At 43.6% G+C, this 17653-nt stretch overlaps 1 protein-coding gene and 1 long non-coding RNA gene across 8 annotated transcripts in view; both read right to left on the bottom strand.

Annotated features, from left to right (window-relative positions):
* Positions 1 to 17653, bottom strand: part of SCAI (suppressor of cancer cell invasion) — a 90296-nt gene that overhangs the window by 16703 nt on the left and 55940 nt on the right. For all 7 annotated transcript variants that reach the window (XR_014559936.1, XR_014559937.1, XM_083721179.1 and 4 more), the window contains 7 exons: positions 16059 to 16157; positions 13367 to 13519; positions 11122 to 11223; positions 10822 to 10923; positions 8161 to 8239; positions 4166 to 4265; positions 3483 to 3564 (listed from right to left, as the gene is read on the bottom strand). Coding sequence is in view for 5 of the 7 variants with exons in the window: in XM_083721179.1 (XP_083577305.1) it covers positions 3483 to 3564; positions 4166 to 4265; positions 8161 to 8239; positions 10822 to 10923; positions 11122 to 11223; positions 13367 to 13519; positions 16059 to 16157 (717 nt within the window). In the remaining 2 variants the exon portion in view is untranslated. The remainder of the gene's footprint in view (positions 1 to 3482; positions 3565 to 4165; positions 4266 to 8160; positions 8240 to 10821; positions 10924 to 11121; positions 11224 to 13366; positions 13520 to 16058; positions 16158 to 17653) is intronic.
* LOC310836176 lies at positions 14545 to 15623 on the bottom strand. Its single transcript, XR_014559901.1, has 2 exons — positions 15361 to 15623; positions 14545 to 14857 (listed from the first exon to the last, which is right to left on the bottom strand). It is a non-coding gene; the product is annotated as an uncharacterized lncRNA (long non-coding RNA).

Genomic DNA, 17653 nt, shown 5'->3' on the forward strand with positions numbered 1-17653 from the left:
CTCCTCCAATGTCTCAAGAGACAGGAGGATGTCAACATTAAGAATTAATGCCTGAGTTTAATGCCCCACCTCTTTCACTTCCCTTTCACTTCCCCCTTGTGTGTCATGTTTTTGTCCGTAAGCCACTGTGGGAGCCTTTTTGGCAGAAGAGTGGACTACAAATGTTCTGAATAAGTAACAGAAGTCTTTGCAGAACACTAGGGGATGTCATGTGGACAACCCAACATGAAATTTAACTTTCTGTATGCAACAGCTAATGAGACAAAGCAAATGTTTTTTTGAGGCGGATGGCTGCTCAGTTTTTCCAGCCAAATGAGTATTTTCTAATACGTGGTGGAAAAGAGATGCTGGGGGAAGTTGGAAATTTAGGCAAGGAAAAGGAAGGAAAGCATCCTTCTAGTTTCTATCCAGGACTCAGCCTGTAAAGACAGCAAGTGCTCTTCCAAATGTGTCAATTCCACTAAAATTCATTAAGTTAATTCCTACTAAGCTTGTTAACATATTAAAGAGCAGCTGGGTCTAATCAGAGTAATAGTCACCCCCCTTCTCTCCCTCTCAATGTCAAAGTGATGATTAAGCACAGAGCTCTGTGCTACTCTACCCAGGGCATGCGATACAGACACTCATATATATACATACAGTGGTGCCTCGCAAGATGAAATTAATTCGTTCCACAAGTCTTTTCGTCTTGCGAGTTTTTCGTCTTGCAAAGCACGGTTTCCCATAGGAATGCATTAAAAATCAATTAATGCGTTCCTATGGAAACCGCCTTCAGACCAGGTCCGGGGACAGTCTGTCCCCCGACCTCTTCTGAAGGCCGGCGGGGGGCGAAAGTCTTTGCTTCCCCCCCGCCTGCCTTCCCGGGAGAGCGGAGAAACGCAGCGCTGCGTTTCTCCGCTCTCCCGGGAAGGCAGGCAGGGGGGAGCAAAGACTTTTGCCCCCCACCGGCCTTCAGAAGAGGTCCAGGACCTCTTCCGAAGGCGGGCGGGGGGCAAAAGTCTTTGTCCCCCCTGCCTGCCTTCCCGGGGGCTTTTAAATCGCCCCGGGACTGTCCCGGGGCGATTTAAAAGCCTCCGGACGGCTTTTGAAGGCAGGCGGGGGGGAGCAAAGACTTTTGCCCCCCGCCCACCTTCAGAAGAGGTCCAGGACCTCTTCTGAAGGTGAGCGGGGGGCAAAAGTCTTTGCTCCCCCCCGCCTGCCTTCAAAAGCCATCCGGGATAGTGGGAAGCACTTCCCTGCTATCCCGGACTGCTTTTAAAATGCTGGGGGTGGGGAGCAAAGCCTTTCGGCCCCCGCCAGCCTTCCTGGACCTCTTCTGAAGGCCGGAGGGGGGGGGAAAGGCTTTGCTCCCCACCGCTAGCATTTAAAAGAGGTCTCCGGAGATTTCCCTATGGGCTTTCTTCTTGCGAAGCAAGCCCATAGGGAAATTCGTTTTGCGAAGCGCCTCCAAAACAGAAAACCCTTTTGTCTAGCGGGTTTTTCGTCTTGCGAGGCATTCGTCTTGCGGGGCACCACTGTATATTATGTGCAATAAGGTAACTAGAATTAGCAAGAGCAAAATACAACTGAAATAGTCAAAACAAGGAAGGAAGGAAGTTACAGCACAGCTGCTGGCACATTAACATGGCTATGTCTCTCCAAAGGGGCTGCCGTTATCCATGGGTTAACACATCACACCACCTTAGAGAGCCAGTGTGGTGTAGTGGTTAAGAGCGGTAGTCTTGTAATCTGGAGAACCGGGTTCGAGTCTCCGCTCCTCCACATGAAGCTGCTGGGTGACCTTGGGCCAGTCACACTTCTGTGAAGTCTCTCAGCCCCACTCACCTCACAGAGTGTTTGTTGTGGGGGAGGAAGGGAAAGGAGAATGTTAGCCGCTTTGAGACTCCTTAAAGGGAGTGAAAGGCGGGATATCAAATCCAAACTCCTCTTCTTCTTCTTCTTCTTCTCTAAAAAAGCCAGTTGCAATTGTGCTTTAAATCTCAGAAGTAAGCTCAGTACCAAATCCCAAATGTGTTGGGTATTTCACTGTTTCACAAAGGGCATTTTAGTGTTTTATAAAAGTCAGTTACTACTACCAAGGCATTATGTTTTTTAAAATTTTGTGTATACATATTACAAGAATGTTCTATTTACAACAAATGGCACACGTAAAATGCATTAAAAAAATACTTTGGTGTAGGGAGAGGGGCTGACTTTAGAAGCACTCAAAACACAGACATCTTAAAAATCATCTTATCTGTGAGTCTTGCAAGAGCCTCCTCCCTGCTTTGCTGGGCTGGGGTGGGGTGGGGTGGGGGCAGCACCCTGATTCCAGCTGCAAAAGCAGCTGGTGCTGGAGAGGCCAGAGACTATCTGACCTGTGAGGCCAGTAAGTCCTGCTGTCCAGTATGTCTAGAAACTATTGGCATGGGGGGTGTTGCTTAGGCGTTAATACTGGAGTCAAGATTTCCCTTACCTTTCCGGCCCCGACCTGGCCACAGTGATCCATGCGACGGTCATCTCCAGGCTTGACTACTGTAATTTGCTCTATGCGGGGCTGCCCTTGAAGCTGTCCCAGAAACTCCAGCGGGTACAGAATGCTGCAGCGAGGCTCCTCACGGGGTCTCTGCCATGGGAGCATATTCACCCAGTGCTTTTCAAGCTGCACTGGCTCCCGGTGGAGTACAGGGTCAGATTTAAGGTGCTGCTTTTGACCTTTAAAGCCCTTCACGGTCTAGGACCCTCGTACCTACGGAACCGCCTCTCCCAGTATGCCCCATGGAGAGCCTCAAGGTCCATAAATAGCAACACCCTAGTGGTCCCAGGCCCTAAGGAAGTTAGATTGGCTTCAACCAGAGCCAGGGCCTTTTCAACTCTGGCTCCGGCCTGGTGGAACGCTCTGCCTCATGAGACCAGGGCCCTGCAGGATCTGATTTCTTTCCGCAGGGCCTGTAAGACAGAGTTGTTCCGCCTGGCCTTTGGCTTGGAGCCAATTTGATTCCCTCCCTCTCTTTCTTTTTTCTTTTCCTTCTCCTCCTGCGATGAGGCTACATTTTAATATTTTAATGTTCCATTATTTTAATGTTGTATTTTATTTTTGTTTTTAAGTTGTAATCGTTCATCTTGTTTTTATTATTGCTTGTAAGCCGCTCTGAGCCCGGCCTTGGCTGGGGAGGGCGGGGTATAAATAAAAAATTATTATTATTATTATTAAGATTTAATTCTGACATACATTATTTTTACCTGTTATTGGGATTACATTGCTTGGTTTTTATTCTCAGATCTTATGATCTACGTAACAATTGTTAAATTTTACTGTATACTTACTGAGAGGTTTTCATTTTTTATCATTTAAGATTTTAAATTTGGTTGCATTTTTGTACCTACAAGAGCAAATTATGTGAATTTTCTGGGGTTGTAAGCCATCTAGAGCACACCTTAACTACGGAAAGGAGGCATATAAATAAATAATGATGGTGATGATGATGGAGAAAAGTTGTTACCTTGTAGGCAACGCTGTTAGAGGAGTCCACTATGATAAACAGAGGCTTCCTCGTGAAAGGATAGAGATCACCAGGGTGTAGACTAAAAGAGAGAACAGAAATGGTTCAAAAGTACACTTGGAACCTGGGAAGAGATTGTTGCTTCCTTAGTAACATAACATCATTCCAGGGGTCTCCCTGGCCCCCATCACAACCTTCCATTTACTGTACTTATTTATAAAAGCGCTTAAGGGAAACTAAGCAAACCTAAACAGAACCCTCCACCCACCAGTTTAAACAGAGAGGCCTGAGTTCATGGTCACAAGAACATAAGAAGAGCTGCTAGATAATGCTTGTTGCTTGCCTGGATGGAGAGATGTACGTGTGTGCCTACAGCACGAAGGTGTCACCTCCACTGCTCACCCTACTGCCTTTGGGTCCACTCACCACCAGCATGCAGCCACCCGAAAATGTTACTATTGAAGGAATGTGGCACGCAGGTTGAAAAATACCCCCCAGCCCTGCCCTTGAGGTTAGGGCTTTATAGGAAATGTGTATGAGTTGTGGGAGAAGCATCAGCCTCAAAATCCCAGTTGGAAGAAACCAGTGCAAATGCTGAAACCATGTGGCAGCAAAAGTCCTGTAACTAAATTCCAAGGGCTGAGGGCTCCTGCCACCTGCTCTTCCAGGTACATGGTACTCACCAGTGCATCTCTTTGTACGACTGGTTCCGCTTGTGGATGCCATCCCCATTTATGATGTCCCGGTTGCTGTTTGTCAGGACACCCCCAAAATCATAGGGACCTGCAGAAAATGCAAACAGGAGGCCAGAATGAACAGCAGCTACACAGCGAGGTATTGGCAATGAAACAAACACGGAATATGGACAGCAGCCCCCATTTGGGCGAAAAAGGAGAATCTGGGAGAGCTTGCAGATTACTAATGGATTATGGGTATGGAAGTTCACTTGGCCAATGTCTGCCCCCCATCTTGACAATACAAGATGTCCTTTAGCTTTTGATTCATTTTAGCCTATGAATTCAAAACACAACACAGATTCACTTTGTCCCAATATAACTTACTATGATCTTGATTAGAATTTGGTACAGCTGCCATAGGTGGAATTGAGGGCTGCCAGCTGACTATCCCTGTTTTAGATTGTGTAGGGCCAAAAGTATTGTGCCCTTTTCATTAGAGACCTCTCTAACTAAAACCGTGTTTATTTCACATATATACAGGAAGGATCAATATACACCATGTTTAAACCCACACACCACAATCAAAATCAATACAACCAAGAACTAGAAATCCATCCTTCCACCTTAGTAGGTCAGGAAGAACCTTTCCAGATTTGCTGTGGATACCAGCCACCAGCATAGTGAGAGAGAGAGAGAGAGAGACAGAGACAGACAGACAGAGAGAGAGAGAGAGAGAGAGAGAGAGAGAGAGAACAAGAACGAACGCTGATGGGAGAATGCCAAGGGAAGCTTAAAAAAGGAAAAGCTGTTTTTTGAGCCAACTCTGGGCAACAGCCACTCACACAACATGCTTCACTATCAGCTTCACAACTGCCTAGTGGGAATTCAAGCATTTTCCACAAGACAATGGGATTTTCCAAATGGTCTTTGCGCTTAACCATCTCTTCCCAGTGGAGACATTATAATATGTCTAGTTTGGCCCTAAGATTTTACTCCTTCTCCTGGAGATGCAGTTACTCATTTCACATAGCAAACTTGACAGGTGTCAAATGCAGACTTTAGAATCAGGCTCCATCTGCACTATACATTTAAAGCAGCATCAAACCACTTTAAACACTCAGGGGTCCCCCAAAGGATTCTGGGAACTGCCATTTGTTAAGGTGGTGAGACTTGTTAGGAGACCCCCCCTATTCCCCTCACAAAGCTACCATTCCCAGAGTGGTTTAACAGTTCCCTCTACCTGGGGTACTCTGGGAATGGAAGTTGTGTGCGAAGAATAGGGGGGGGGGTCTCCTAGCAAGTCTCACAACCTTTAATAAATTGCAGCTCCCAAGATGCTTGGGGGGAAGCCATGAGTTATTAAAGTGGTATGGTACTGCTTTAAAGATACAATGCAGATGGTGCCTCCCTCAAATGCTGCTTTCCATGCTCCTGAAGCTGTAACATTCTAGGGAACAAGTGATACTGTTTGCCCTTCCCAGTACGTTCAGCTCAGAAAACCAATCATGTGGACTGCAGGTAGCTATGTGCAAGTCCAATATTTTTAAAATTATCATTACAAGGCTGAATTCAGCAATGCCGCATTGGTCTGTGTTGGCCACATGGACTGACAAGGATTATCTTCGGCTGACTTTTGTACATGGGTACAATTGGAAGGGCTGAGACAACAATCCTGGTTCTTCATTTACTTCCCAAATTTCACTTGCTGATTAATAACCAGTTTTACCTTCACAGGGAAAGACCAAAGCAGCTAACAAAAGTAAACATTGATTAAAAAATAATAATTTGTTGTGCAAAAGCAAGTATCAGGAATATTGCCATTGCAACTTTGCCTTACTGAGCTCAGAAGATTACAGGGCAGTTTCATGGGTGAGGCAGAGCCTATCCTCCTTCTCTTTTTCCTTAGACCTATCCTCCCTTTCTCTTTGTCTGATACTCCATCCTCTCATGGTTCAAGCGCTCTAAGATTATCTGCCTTGTGGTGCCTCAAGAGGCAGGTCCATTCTTCAAACTCTGTTCAATTACAGAAGACAAACCTATTCTTACCAGCTATCAATTTACCCTTCCTCAAATTATCCCTAATTATTTTTACCCCTTCTGCTTTTCTCCCATGTCAATGACTTAGTCAGGCCAGCTCTCTTTCCCTTCTAGAGTCCCAGCTGCATTAATGTCATCTCTGGGGCAGAATGGAGGAGGTTGACATTTTGCACAGATGGTCCCCAAGGCTCACCTCCCACTTTGAGCCAGAAGCATTGACAGAAAATCTAGGAAGCTCTACAAAGGGTGGAGATGGACATTTGTCCTACCGTATGTTGGGAACAACAAAAGCTCATGCAGCAGGCATAAGACCCACCCACCCACAAAAACCACAGTCAAGCGAGAGGACAAAGATTTGGCACCAAAGTACACAGCAAAAAAGACCCTGTAAACTTTTTGTTACAGGTGTTTTTGTGGGTTTTTTAAATATAAGTATCTGGAAAGGTTTATGAATCATGCAAGGAAAGATGAAACAAGCATGCATTTTATAAAGGAATGCAAGTCTTTTAAGTGAATGGATCAGATATAATACAACATCTACTAGGAGGAATTTTTGTTGTTGTTGAATGCAAACATGGTACCATGAGAACCAAATTCTTTCACTTTGTATGATCCATTCATTCAGCTTCAGCCAATTTTTGGAATGGATCATCTTCATGATTGTATTTTTTGAGGGGGGTGGGGAGTTGTCTTAAAAAACAAAACAAACAAAGCACAGACGGCAGCTGCATCCCAATATTCTTCCGGGTCGGATAGGTGGGGTGGAGGGAAATTACCAAAGTCATGACAAGGGCTTGAATTGTGAGGAAATATCCACCATCTCTACAGCACGCCCCCTGCCTCCCCCAGCAGTCATCCTTTGGCTGCACTTGAGTGCTATCAATACGGCTTTGTGTTCATACTGTTTTGTTTTGTTTTTTAAATAAAAGGGACAATGAGCCCCAGAAGCATTCAGGAGGCACCATTTACCAAACACTTACAAGGCTGGTTATCATCTTCATGTAGTGAAGATCAGGCACACGCCACTCCCCAGTACTGTGATGTGTTCCGTGTGGAGCCTCGTAACACTTTTAAGACCTGGTTGGACAGCAGAGGTGGGAAACCCTCCAGGGCTCTTTATCTGGCCCTTAAGACTTTCTCCCTCTCTCCAGGCCATAACCCTCACTGGCTCTACTTCACACTGTGAATGGTTTTGGCTGGCTGGAATGTGTCCTTAAACCCTGATAATGCCTCTTGCTTGTGTGGATGGAGGCTGGGTGTTTGTGTGTATTGTTTGTACATAGAAACCGGCCTACTGAACAAAGGTAAAAAATCACAATCATTGTTCCACCCACCAGTAGCATGTGGCCCCTCGAAGCCCTCAAAGAAGGGAATGTGGCCCTCAGGCTGAAAAATGTCTTTGCTGTCCACTCTTTTCTCCCTGGGGCATGAAAGGAGAACCAGTGTAGTGTAGTGGCTAGAATGTTTGTCAGACTAGGACCTGGGAGGCCAGGGCTCAAATCCCCACTAAGGTTAACCTACCTCACAGGCTTGTTGTGAGGATAAAATGATGAGAGGGAGAACCATGTCAACCACCTTGAGCTCCTTGGAGAAAAAGGTGAGAGAGAAACTAATGGAGACGTATGGGATACACATCTGCTGGGCATCACGTAGTGTGCATGGCATAGGGGTCCGTACACCCCACTTCTTCACCACACAAAGAAGATCTTTCAGCCCAGTAAAGCACCTGAACTGGGTGCTAATGCTTCCAACACCTGAAAAATCTTAAGGTGTGGCACAAAGGTAGACATGAGAAGAAAATCCAAACACCACTTCCTGTTGGGCAGCCATACCCAGCAAAGGCAATGCCAGCCCACAGCTTATTCTCCAAGAGAAAAAGCATTTGGAGGCTTCCCCCATCAGATTGTGGATCATAAAGAGAATTCAGGCCCTGCTCATGACAGGGAGCATTCCTTTATTTGTACCTTCACTATCCGAACGACCTGAAGGAAACACGCCAGTGGCTGACAGATAGATGAGCAGGACACTATTTGCAGGCAGCTCCTGAAAGTTTGACAGGAGAAGGGGGGGAAGGGGAGTTGGTGAGGGAATATTGGAGAGGGGGGAGGTAGGTATTTGTTTATTAATGCACAATACAGATACATATCATTTATTTTAAGCTGTCTGTATCAAGGATAACCCAATATGAATATTAAAAATGTTTTTTAAATTAAATGTAGCAGTAGGACTTGCACTGGATTGAAGGAATGTTCCATCCTTAATAAGATAACAAGAGCCCTGCTAGAAGCACTCGCCCCTCATGTGGCTTCCAGCAACTGGTATGCAGAAGGTTGCTGATCAGAAGGTTGGCAATTCAAATCCCCGCGACGGGGTGAGCTCCCGTTGCTCTGTCCCAGCTTTTGCCAACCTAGCAGTTCAAAAGCACACCAGTGCGAGTAGATAAATAGGTATACCGCTGCGCTGGGAAGGTAAACAGCATTTCCATATGCTCTGATTTCCAGCACGGTGTTCTGTTGCACCAGAAGCGGTTTAGTCCTGCTGGTCACATGACACGGAAAGCTGTCTGTGGACAAACGCCGGCTTCCTTGGCCTGAAAGTGAGGTGAGCGCCACAACCCCATAGTCCCCTTTAGCTGGACTTAACTGTCCAGGGGTCCTTTACCTTTACCTTTTTATTCAGAAGCATTTACTGTCTCTGACCATCGAGAAACAGCATAGCCTTCGTGGCTAGTAGAAATCAATGGTCTTATCCTCCCATGAACTTCTCTAATACTCTTTCAAAGCCATCCAAATTGGTGGCCATTGTTGCCTCCTGCAGGAGTGAGTTCCATAGTTTAACTATGTGGTGTAGAAACACTTCCTTTTATTTGTCCTGAATCTTCCAACATTCAGCTTCATTGGATATCTTTGAGTTCTAGTGTCCTTCCCACTGCTAGCTCCATTGAGACTCCTCTCCTGTTTCCACACAACTGGGGCAGAGGCTCTTGTCTGCCATTTCATCCATCTGGAAGTTGCTGGTAGCTTACTTCTTAGCCCTCTGGTCCAATGGTGCTGTTATTGAATGCCAGGTCAGTCCACAATAAGATCATGCTCACCCACAAACTGGTAGTGGATAAAAGGGCAGATGTGGTACGTATTACCAAGACTTGGATGGGTGAGCTGGGTGGGCCTGACCTAACTCAGCCGTGTCCACCTGGGTACTTGTTACAGCGCTAGGCTAGACTTGGGCAGAGGAGGACAAAGAAGAGGTGTTGCTATTGTCTGTAAAAATACTATCTCCTTTACCAGAAAACCTATTGATCTTAGAATCTTAGAATGGGCTTAGGAGATCTGCATCTGGTGCTGGGCCAAAGAGACAGACAGGGGATGCTGTTCAGGAGGGGCTCTGGAGTGGTGTTGGCAAACCCCAGGGACAGTAAGTTTTGATGTTTTTCCATTAAAATGATCAACACAAAACAGTTGGGTTTCCTGTTGATCTATTTAATGGTTCCAGTAAACAGAGGTTTCGTTACAACCAAGCGGCATATACTGCTAAATGAATGAATGAATGCTTCGAAGGGGGCAAAGCAACACGGAAGTGACGCATCTCACTCATATGCCACTTTCAACTTTTTTTATTAAAAAAAAATTGCCAATCTCCAGGCAATGCTCAAAGAAACCTCTTTTGTCTTGCTGTTGCTTCTGTTCAAATAGGTTTGACAGTCCTTATTAAATTATTACAAAACCTATTTAAGTCAGGATGACTGTATATAAACCAAGAACAACAATCCTTCTTTCAACCCACCCATCTCTGGAAGAGGCGAAACAGCCTCTCTTTATCTCTCCTCTTCCTAATTCTAAATTTGTGTCCAACTGTACAAACTCTGAGGGAAACCTGCCTCATCTCCTCTTGCAGTAGCCTTTAATAGGCTGGTATAAAAAAAATCTCTCTTTAGAAATACATTTGGGCTGGAAACTGCTCCCTTATCTAATGGTGGTGGTGGTGGTTGCCCCCCCCCCCCCAAATTTGAAACTGCCTTTGGTTTTGTGAATAATTTTTTATTGCTGCTGTATTCAATTGTCTTCCACTGCTGCTTTAAGCGTTCACTGCAGGGTAATTTGAAAATTAAATTGCTGTTGCTTGCTGCCTTGAGCTCTCCAAAGCAAAGGTGTATAAAACAGTTTAAACAGATGAATAAAATTCAATTCATAGCAATGATGGTATTTTTAAAATTTGTCATTATTCATTTCAATTGCGCTCCATAAACACCTTTTGTTCTCAGGAGACACACCTGCTCACTTGCATTTTGACTCAGCAAAATGGTATTTTAGGAGTAGTGGTGGCTGGTGGGGCGGAAGGCATGGAGGCCAACAGTAGATAGGGCCAGAGCCAACAATAGGTAGAACCTCCTAATTCTAGTTTTGCTCCCATTCTCATCCCTGCTGAGTTACTCAAGGGAATACACCGAGACTGATGAAGGAGCTGACAGGCAGCCCCCCCCCCCAAGAGTGGTTGCAAGTAAGAAGGCAGGAAGATGCTGGCTGACTCATGGCAGACTGAGGTTGGTGGGGCAACCTATAGGATGAGCCTTCACTATTTGGGATATTCTATCACCAGAAAGAGGCACCTCCTCCTTTGGCACAAACCTTAAATGACGCAGCCAAGAAGGTGTACAGCTGACTGAAGGTTGGCTTGTACAGCAAGTACTTGTGAGGGTTTTCCCTTCTTGCTGGCTTTTCGGTTGTCTCCTATATAAAAAAAGAATGAAACAAGCAGCATATGTAACTAAAAGAAAGGAGGTTATAGATTTTTCATCTCAGCACAGCTGCCCGTCAGATCTATACAATTAGCTCAACATGGAATTCCAACTGATCTCAAACCAAAGTTAAAATAAATTTCCACTGCCTCGCCTGGTGAGTGCAGGGCTGAAAGACGAGGGGACTTGCCTGCAGCCCTGGCTTGCTCATTTGTGATGCCAAGTTCATAGGTTCCCTCTCCAGAGCTTGCAGCATCCGGAACATGTCGATTGTCAGCTCGCTGAACTTCACCTACCAGAGACACAGTTGCAAATTAAAGGTTTTTAGGATAATGAAAGCCACTTCTGGTGGGTAAATTTTTTAATTTTTTTTATTGTATATAAATAGGCAAGAATAATTACATAACAGATGGAAATTAAAACATAAAAAGCCAAACCATAAAATAAGCACATAGAATAAGTACAGTTACATATAGGTTTTTAAAGTAATGAGGTCCAGGTCATTGGATTGGGGGTGGGGAGTAAGAATAAAATGTGTCCTCACATAAAGGAAGAATATTAAGCATTATTTGACTGTCAAGTATATTTCCAGATGGGTCAGGCTTGTGACAATGGCTGCCTTGAAAATGATGGCTCTGCTGTATATGTAATCAAGAAATGTCAAGTCGTATATAAAAAAAGGTCTGGAACTTCTAGTCCTTGTTGAAAGCTCAAATTATGTGTAATTTCATCCATTAGTGCTGGAAATGAAAGAACTTTGAGCTACCAAGTAAGTATGTGTCTGTACTAGCTTTTAAAAACAAAAAAACAAAAAATGAAACCTTGCATACCACTTTACAATTATTACAATAGAAGCACAATGCAGTGCAAAATACTAAAAATAGTACCAGAATATACGTATTTAAAAGTCAAATCATAAAGCCATATAAAGGAGCAAAACATTCACCCTCTAAAAAGTCTAGAAAACTGGCAGAACACAGTCATAAAGGTAATGCAGGGAGAAGCCCAGAGCCCTTTTCAAAAATTATGCTTAAAATTACTGTTGAGGGCCTATATCATTACCACTCTCTCTTCATAGATAATTCTAAAAATTATAGGGGTGTGTGTGTGTGTGTGTGTGTGTGTGTGTGTGTGTGTGTGTGTTAGGGATCTTCAGTATACTTCATAGCACCCTCATTAAACTACTATTCCCAGAATTCTTTGGGGGAGCCATAGTACAGGGGTAGCCAACATGGTGCCCTCTGCATGTCATTGGACTTCAACTCCCATCATCCCTTACCACTGGCTATGCTGGTTGGGGATGTTGGGAGTTGGGGTCCAGCAACATATGGAGAGTGCCTTGTTGGCTACCTCTGCTATATTAGAAAGCCAATTATGTTTGTCAAATAGGTATAACCTTTGTCTCATTATTTTTTAAAGCCTGTTCATATGGATAATGCAGCTTGCAACATGACAACAGGCTTTTTAAAGCTCAAGTTGTGATTTTGACATGTGTGACTTTTATAAATTAATCAGCATCTCTTTACAGAGCCTGATCAATGGTTCTTTCAGCCCGGTGCCATCCGTTTCTGACCTGCAATGACTCTCTCCAGGGCTTGAGCAGAGATTTTCCTCCTAGTTTGTTTAAAAGAAATGTGGGCGGTAGGAAGTGTCAAGGGCTGCTTTATGCACCTGTGCTCTACACTCTGTGCAGCTTGGATGACCACGTTCATCCCTGGGGACAAAGATTGGTTCAATTCAGACATAACACTGAGCCATGATTATGGAAAATGAACCACGATTCAGCATGATGTCCAAGCTGGCAAGAGTAGAAGCACTCTCAGTGGCCAAACTTTTCCAGTTTGATAAATCTCCTATAGTGTGTGTGTGTGTGTGTGTGCATGTGTGCGCACGCACGCACACACACGTTAGGCGATATATATACATTTCCCAAGTCCTGCTGGAGATTATGTATACTGACTGGGAAATATGCACAACTCCCTCTTCGCAGACAGCTTATGTGCACGTTCTCTACAAGATCTGGTGAATGTGTGCCAGGTGTGATGCACATTACTTTTTTTAATCACTTTTTAAAATTTTAAATTCTGTAACTTAAATTTAAAATAAGTACATCTTGTGACCTTTCATATTAAAGCCCATGAAGTTCTGAAGAGATTGGTGTTTTCAGTTTCTCAATGCTGGACTGAGCTTTTAAGGTTTTTGTGTAGTCCGACAAAGCCAAAATTGTCATATTTTTTTTAATTTCAAACCCTCATAACTCAAAAAAGGGATGAAATAAAAAGCTAAAATTTTGGATTTAAATTTAGTTTTGATCATTCAACAAGAGTACAAAGTATTAAGAAAACTGGATGACATGAGGTAAAAAAGTTGGATTGCTTGATATAAAATGGCCCCACTTGTGACATGGGACGAAAGGCTTGTGTACAGGATCCCACCTGATTGTTGCAGTTTCCAATAATAAGTGCATCTGCGAGAGTCAGCTGCCCTACGATCATCCCCTGCTCCAGCAGAGGGGCTCCGGTTTCAGAGAGGCGGTTGGAGAGGATCACAAGGGTGTTGTCATCATTCAACACCATCACAGGGTCTGCCTGGAAAGAAAGGGAGACAGGCATGAGAATGAGGGTCCCTGGCATGAATTATCTGGACTCAGGTTAAGCCTTGCTGGAAGTAATACAAACACGACAATGAAAGAACAAGCAATTAGCAAGCCTCGTATTTTCCCAAATATTCTGCTGGGAGTGTGTGGGTGTGTAGAAATTCAGAAGCTCTTTCGCATAAAGCCAACTACATTAAGCTGGATGAAAGGGGCAATGGAGCAGGTTAACACTAATGCTAACTGCCACTGTGATTTGGGATTCTGTTTGCCAATTATCCTGTACTAAGCTTGTTTCTTTTGGAGAAGACTCACTTTACCATGAGGATGGAGCAGCACCAGGTGAACTGCAAATCAGCCTCTGATGTATTACTGCGAGCTTTGGAAAGTCCAGGAGTAATAAGAGCAGCTGTGATCAAAGGAATGCTCCCTGCAAGATTCTAGTCTTAATTATACATATTTCCCTCACAAGATTTGGCTTATGAGTAGGGCTCTTGCACTCTATTCCTTCCCACTCAGGAATAAATAATTCTGTTTTTTGTATATATACACATACATGCTGGCAAAATTTATATTATCTTAGGAACACTGGAAGCTACCTTATACCAAGTCAGGCCATTGGCTCATCAAACTTAGTATTGCCAACACTCTTTGGTCATGACTCCCTATGGTCTCAGACAGGGGACATCCCTGGAAATGGATTGAATCTGGGATGTTTTGCATGCAAAGCAGATGTTCTACCAGTGAGTGATGTTGCTTCCCTTGTATAATGTTGCTCAATTTACTTTTTCTAACACTATGAAAGCAATTGTTCCTATTTGGAAAAAGCAAATGACAATATAGATGCAATAGGTGAGTTACTAGGAGGGGGAATGAGTAGTAGGAGATGACTTGAAGGCACAGAAGGAATATGATGCCCTCCCGTTGTTGCATTTGCAAAGTAAAGGAAGGATTGGACCCTGATTAAAAATCAAGACACGAGGCTTTGACCAGCAAGGCTCTCGGAGAAAAGTGCGTAAACCACACCCCTCGCCAGGCCATTTTATTAGCAAAAGAATCTTTTACACAGTGCTCGTAAGAACCAATCATATTTCCTCTGAGCATTTCATCAAACCCCACGTGGGGAAAAAGTTACACTACAACACTAATTAGCATGCATATATTTTGGGGTAAATATATTGAGAACTACAAAGGGGTGCATCTGGCAACCCCAGAGCTGAGAAATAAACATGATAAGAAGGATGGCCAGAAAGACCAGATCACTACCACCTTCATGTGAGATCTGTTTCCTGGCTCCAAGATTAACATTTTAAGATTATAACAACAAAAAATCCTTCCAGTAGCACCTTAAAGACCAACTAAGTTAGTTCTTGGTATGAGCTTTCGTGTGCATGCACACTTCTTCAGATACACTGAAACAGAAGTTACCAGACCCTTCTATATAGTGAGAAGGTGGGGAGGGGTATTACTCAGAAGGGTGGTGGGAATGGGTGATTGGCAGATAGCTGTGATGAGCCTGTTGACGACTCTTAACGACTGCAATAGGTCTTACAGGAAAAAGCTGTAGAAGGTGAAAAATGGCTTTGTCATGTATAATGAGATAAGAATCCAATGTCTTGGTTCAGATCAGGTCTCTCCATGGTTTTAAGTTTGGTAACAAGTTGCAATTCAGCAGCTTCTCTTTCCAGTCTATTTCTGAAATTCCTTTGTAGTAAAACAGCTACTTTGAGATCTTGTATAGAATGTCCTGGGAGATTGAAGTGTTCTCCTACTGGTTTCTCTGTCTTGTGATTCCTGATGTCAGATTAATATATAAGATTATATATAAGAAACTACATCAAAGAACTTGCCCACTATCTTTTATGGCCCAGGAAGCCTGCTTGGCGAAGCAACTGCTGTGTACTGCTGTGTACGTGACGTGAGGAGAGAGAAATGGGCAGTAGAGTCAAAAGGGCATGAATGTAGAATCTTATGGGTTTTAATCAGAAATTATCGTCAATATATCAAACCCAGTCAACACAATGCTTTCATCGTGGACACGATGGCTTGATGTATATTTTATAATTCCTCATGGTAATCCCATCTGATCCCTACACCCGTTTCTTTCAGCATTTAAAAACTTCTCACTAAAACAATGAGAACTAGAAGCATGGGTGTGTGGTTTGCCTTTTAAACAAAAACTTTGCTTCCCAGAATAGCAAACTACTAATGGTAACTAGCTCAGATGGCTTGCTAAAGATACCAAATAACAAGAGAAGACAAGAGGTATTAGTTGTAAGAATTAGGGGCCTACATATTCCGCAGCAGCCTTTAACTACCCAATGTTGGAAACAAATGGGAACACTCCATCATCCTTTGCTTGCCAATTTCTTAGGGGATTTGCCTAACTACTGTAGAAGATAGAACACTGAGCTAAATGCCCCTTTTGCCTGAGGATTGTTGCAGAAGATGTAGGATATGAGTCAAGATCTGGGAAGACACTGAGCTCTTTCAGAAAGAAAGGAAAATGCAGCAATTCACTTTTAAGTCCTCACCTCGACAAATGCAGCCACCTCTTGGAGAACCAGATTCCACTCCACTTGGTCTTCTGTGTTGAAGCGGTGGGTGTAGTCTTCAATCTCATCTGACAATTCCTAGAAAGCACAGAGAGCAACAAATGAGATGATTTAGTGCTGCTTTGGGCAGGGGGCTAACTTGATTAGATTTTGTGAGTAGGCATGTGCAGTAAGTAAGCAAACATATGGCAATGCTCAAAAAAAATTGTTTAGAGTGTTCAGGGAAGCAGTAACAGCAGTAAACTAGAGGTGAGGAAGCGAGGATCCATGGTGCACGGCCACATCCACACTGGTAGGCACATTTCCGCTTCCTAGTAAGCTGTGCTACATCATCATCATTGAAATTTTTCAACATACATTATAATAAAAAACAAAGTAATCAAACTAATCTAAATAAAAGTAAAAGCAAAAAACAAAAAAGAGAGAAAGAAAAGAAAAAGAGCAAGCGGGGTGGGTGGATGATGAAAAAAGCCCTCTTCCAAAGGTAGATCCTTAACCCTTGTCACCCTTCCTATCTCACCTGGGAGCTTCCCTTTCTTCTCCCAGCCTCCAACCCTGGGAGATCTTCCCTTCCCTGCATCTCACGCAGGGTCTTTCACCTGCCAACCAACAACTTCCAACCTCATTAAGCCAGAGTAGAGGACATAATGAACAAAACGAAAAATAAGCAAAAGCATAGTGGATAAAAGGAAAAAGGAAAAGGAAAACTAGATGAAGAAAAAGATAATAAAACATAAAAAGAGTGGTGAGAACTTCTGATTCAAAGCGTTCACTGCAGGATGGTATCTAGCTGTATTCCATGATAATATCCAGCTGTTTTGCATTCAGCTAGATGATATTTTCCCAATCTTCAACCCCAGACACAAGTTCATTCTCATTTCCACAAAAAAGTCTGAAAGGGGCTCCCCAGTTGTTATTATCACTACATGCCTAGAATAGTCTTCTTCCAATCCGGTATGTTGACCTTATCTCAAAAACAAAAATAAAAACCCAACATCCACTATAAGGATAATAATCCATAGTTATCCATTTGTTGTATATTAATTAATTCGTATCCAGTTCCATATCTTCTAATCCCATTTCCTGTTGGGCATGATTTTCCGTCCTAATTTGGAAAAAAGTTCCTTCCATTCCCCCCCCCCCCAAGAGAATTGGCACAGGTTTGGTAGCTTTTTCCTTTGAATTCATTTCAACTTGTACACAGGATCATTTCTCTCTCAGCTCTATCTCTGCCATCTCAAGATGTTTCTTAATGTCTGTTAATGGTTTCATTCCCCTCCTCCAGGATCACAACTTAATCATTTGTTTGTTCCACTCCTCCAGCCACCTGTGTGAAGGTCCTTTCCATTTCATTATCTGCTGCCTCTCACTTTACCATTCTACTCTCATATTCAGGCAGATCTCGATCGGTACTTTTTCCAAAGGCTCTGTGTATTCTTTGGTCTGAGCTTCTCTGATTCGTCTTCATTCACCATATTATGCATCTCGGCTCTGAGCTATCATATTCTCAAATGTGCAACTGTTCTCACAGAGCAGTGGTTCCCAAACTTCCACTCCCCCAACCTGCAACTACT

The sequence above is a fragment of the Podarcis gaigeae genome (genome assembly GCF_964106915.1).
Source record: "Podarcis gaigeae genome assembly, chromosome: Z".
Lineage (NCBI taxonomy): Eukaryota > Metazoa > Chordata > Lepidosauria > Squamata > Lacertidae > Podarcis > Podarcis gaigeae.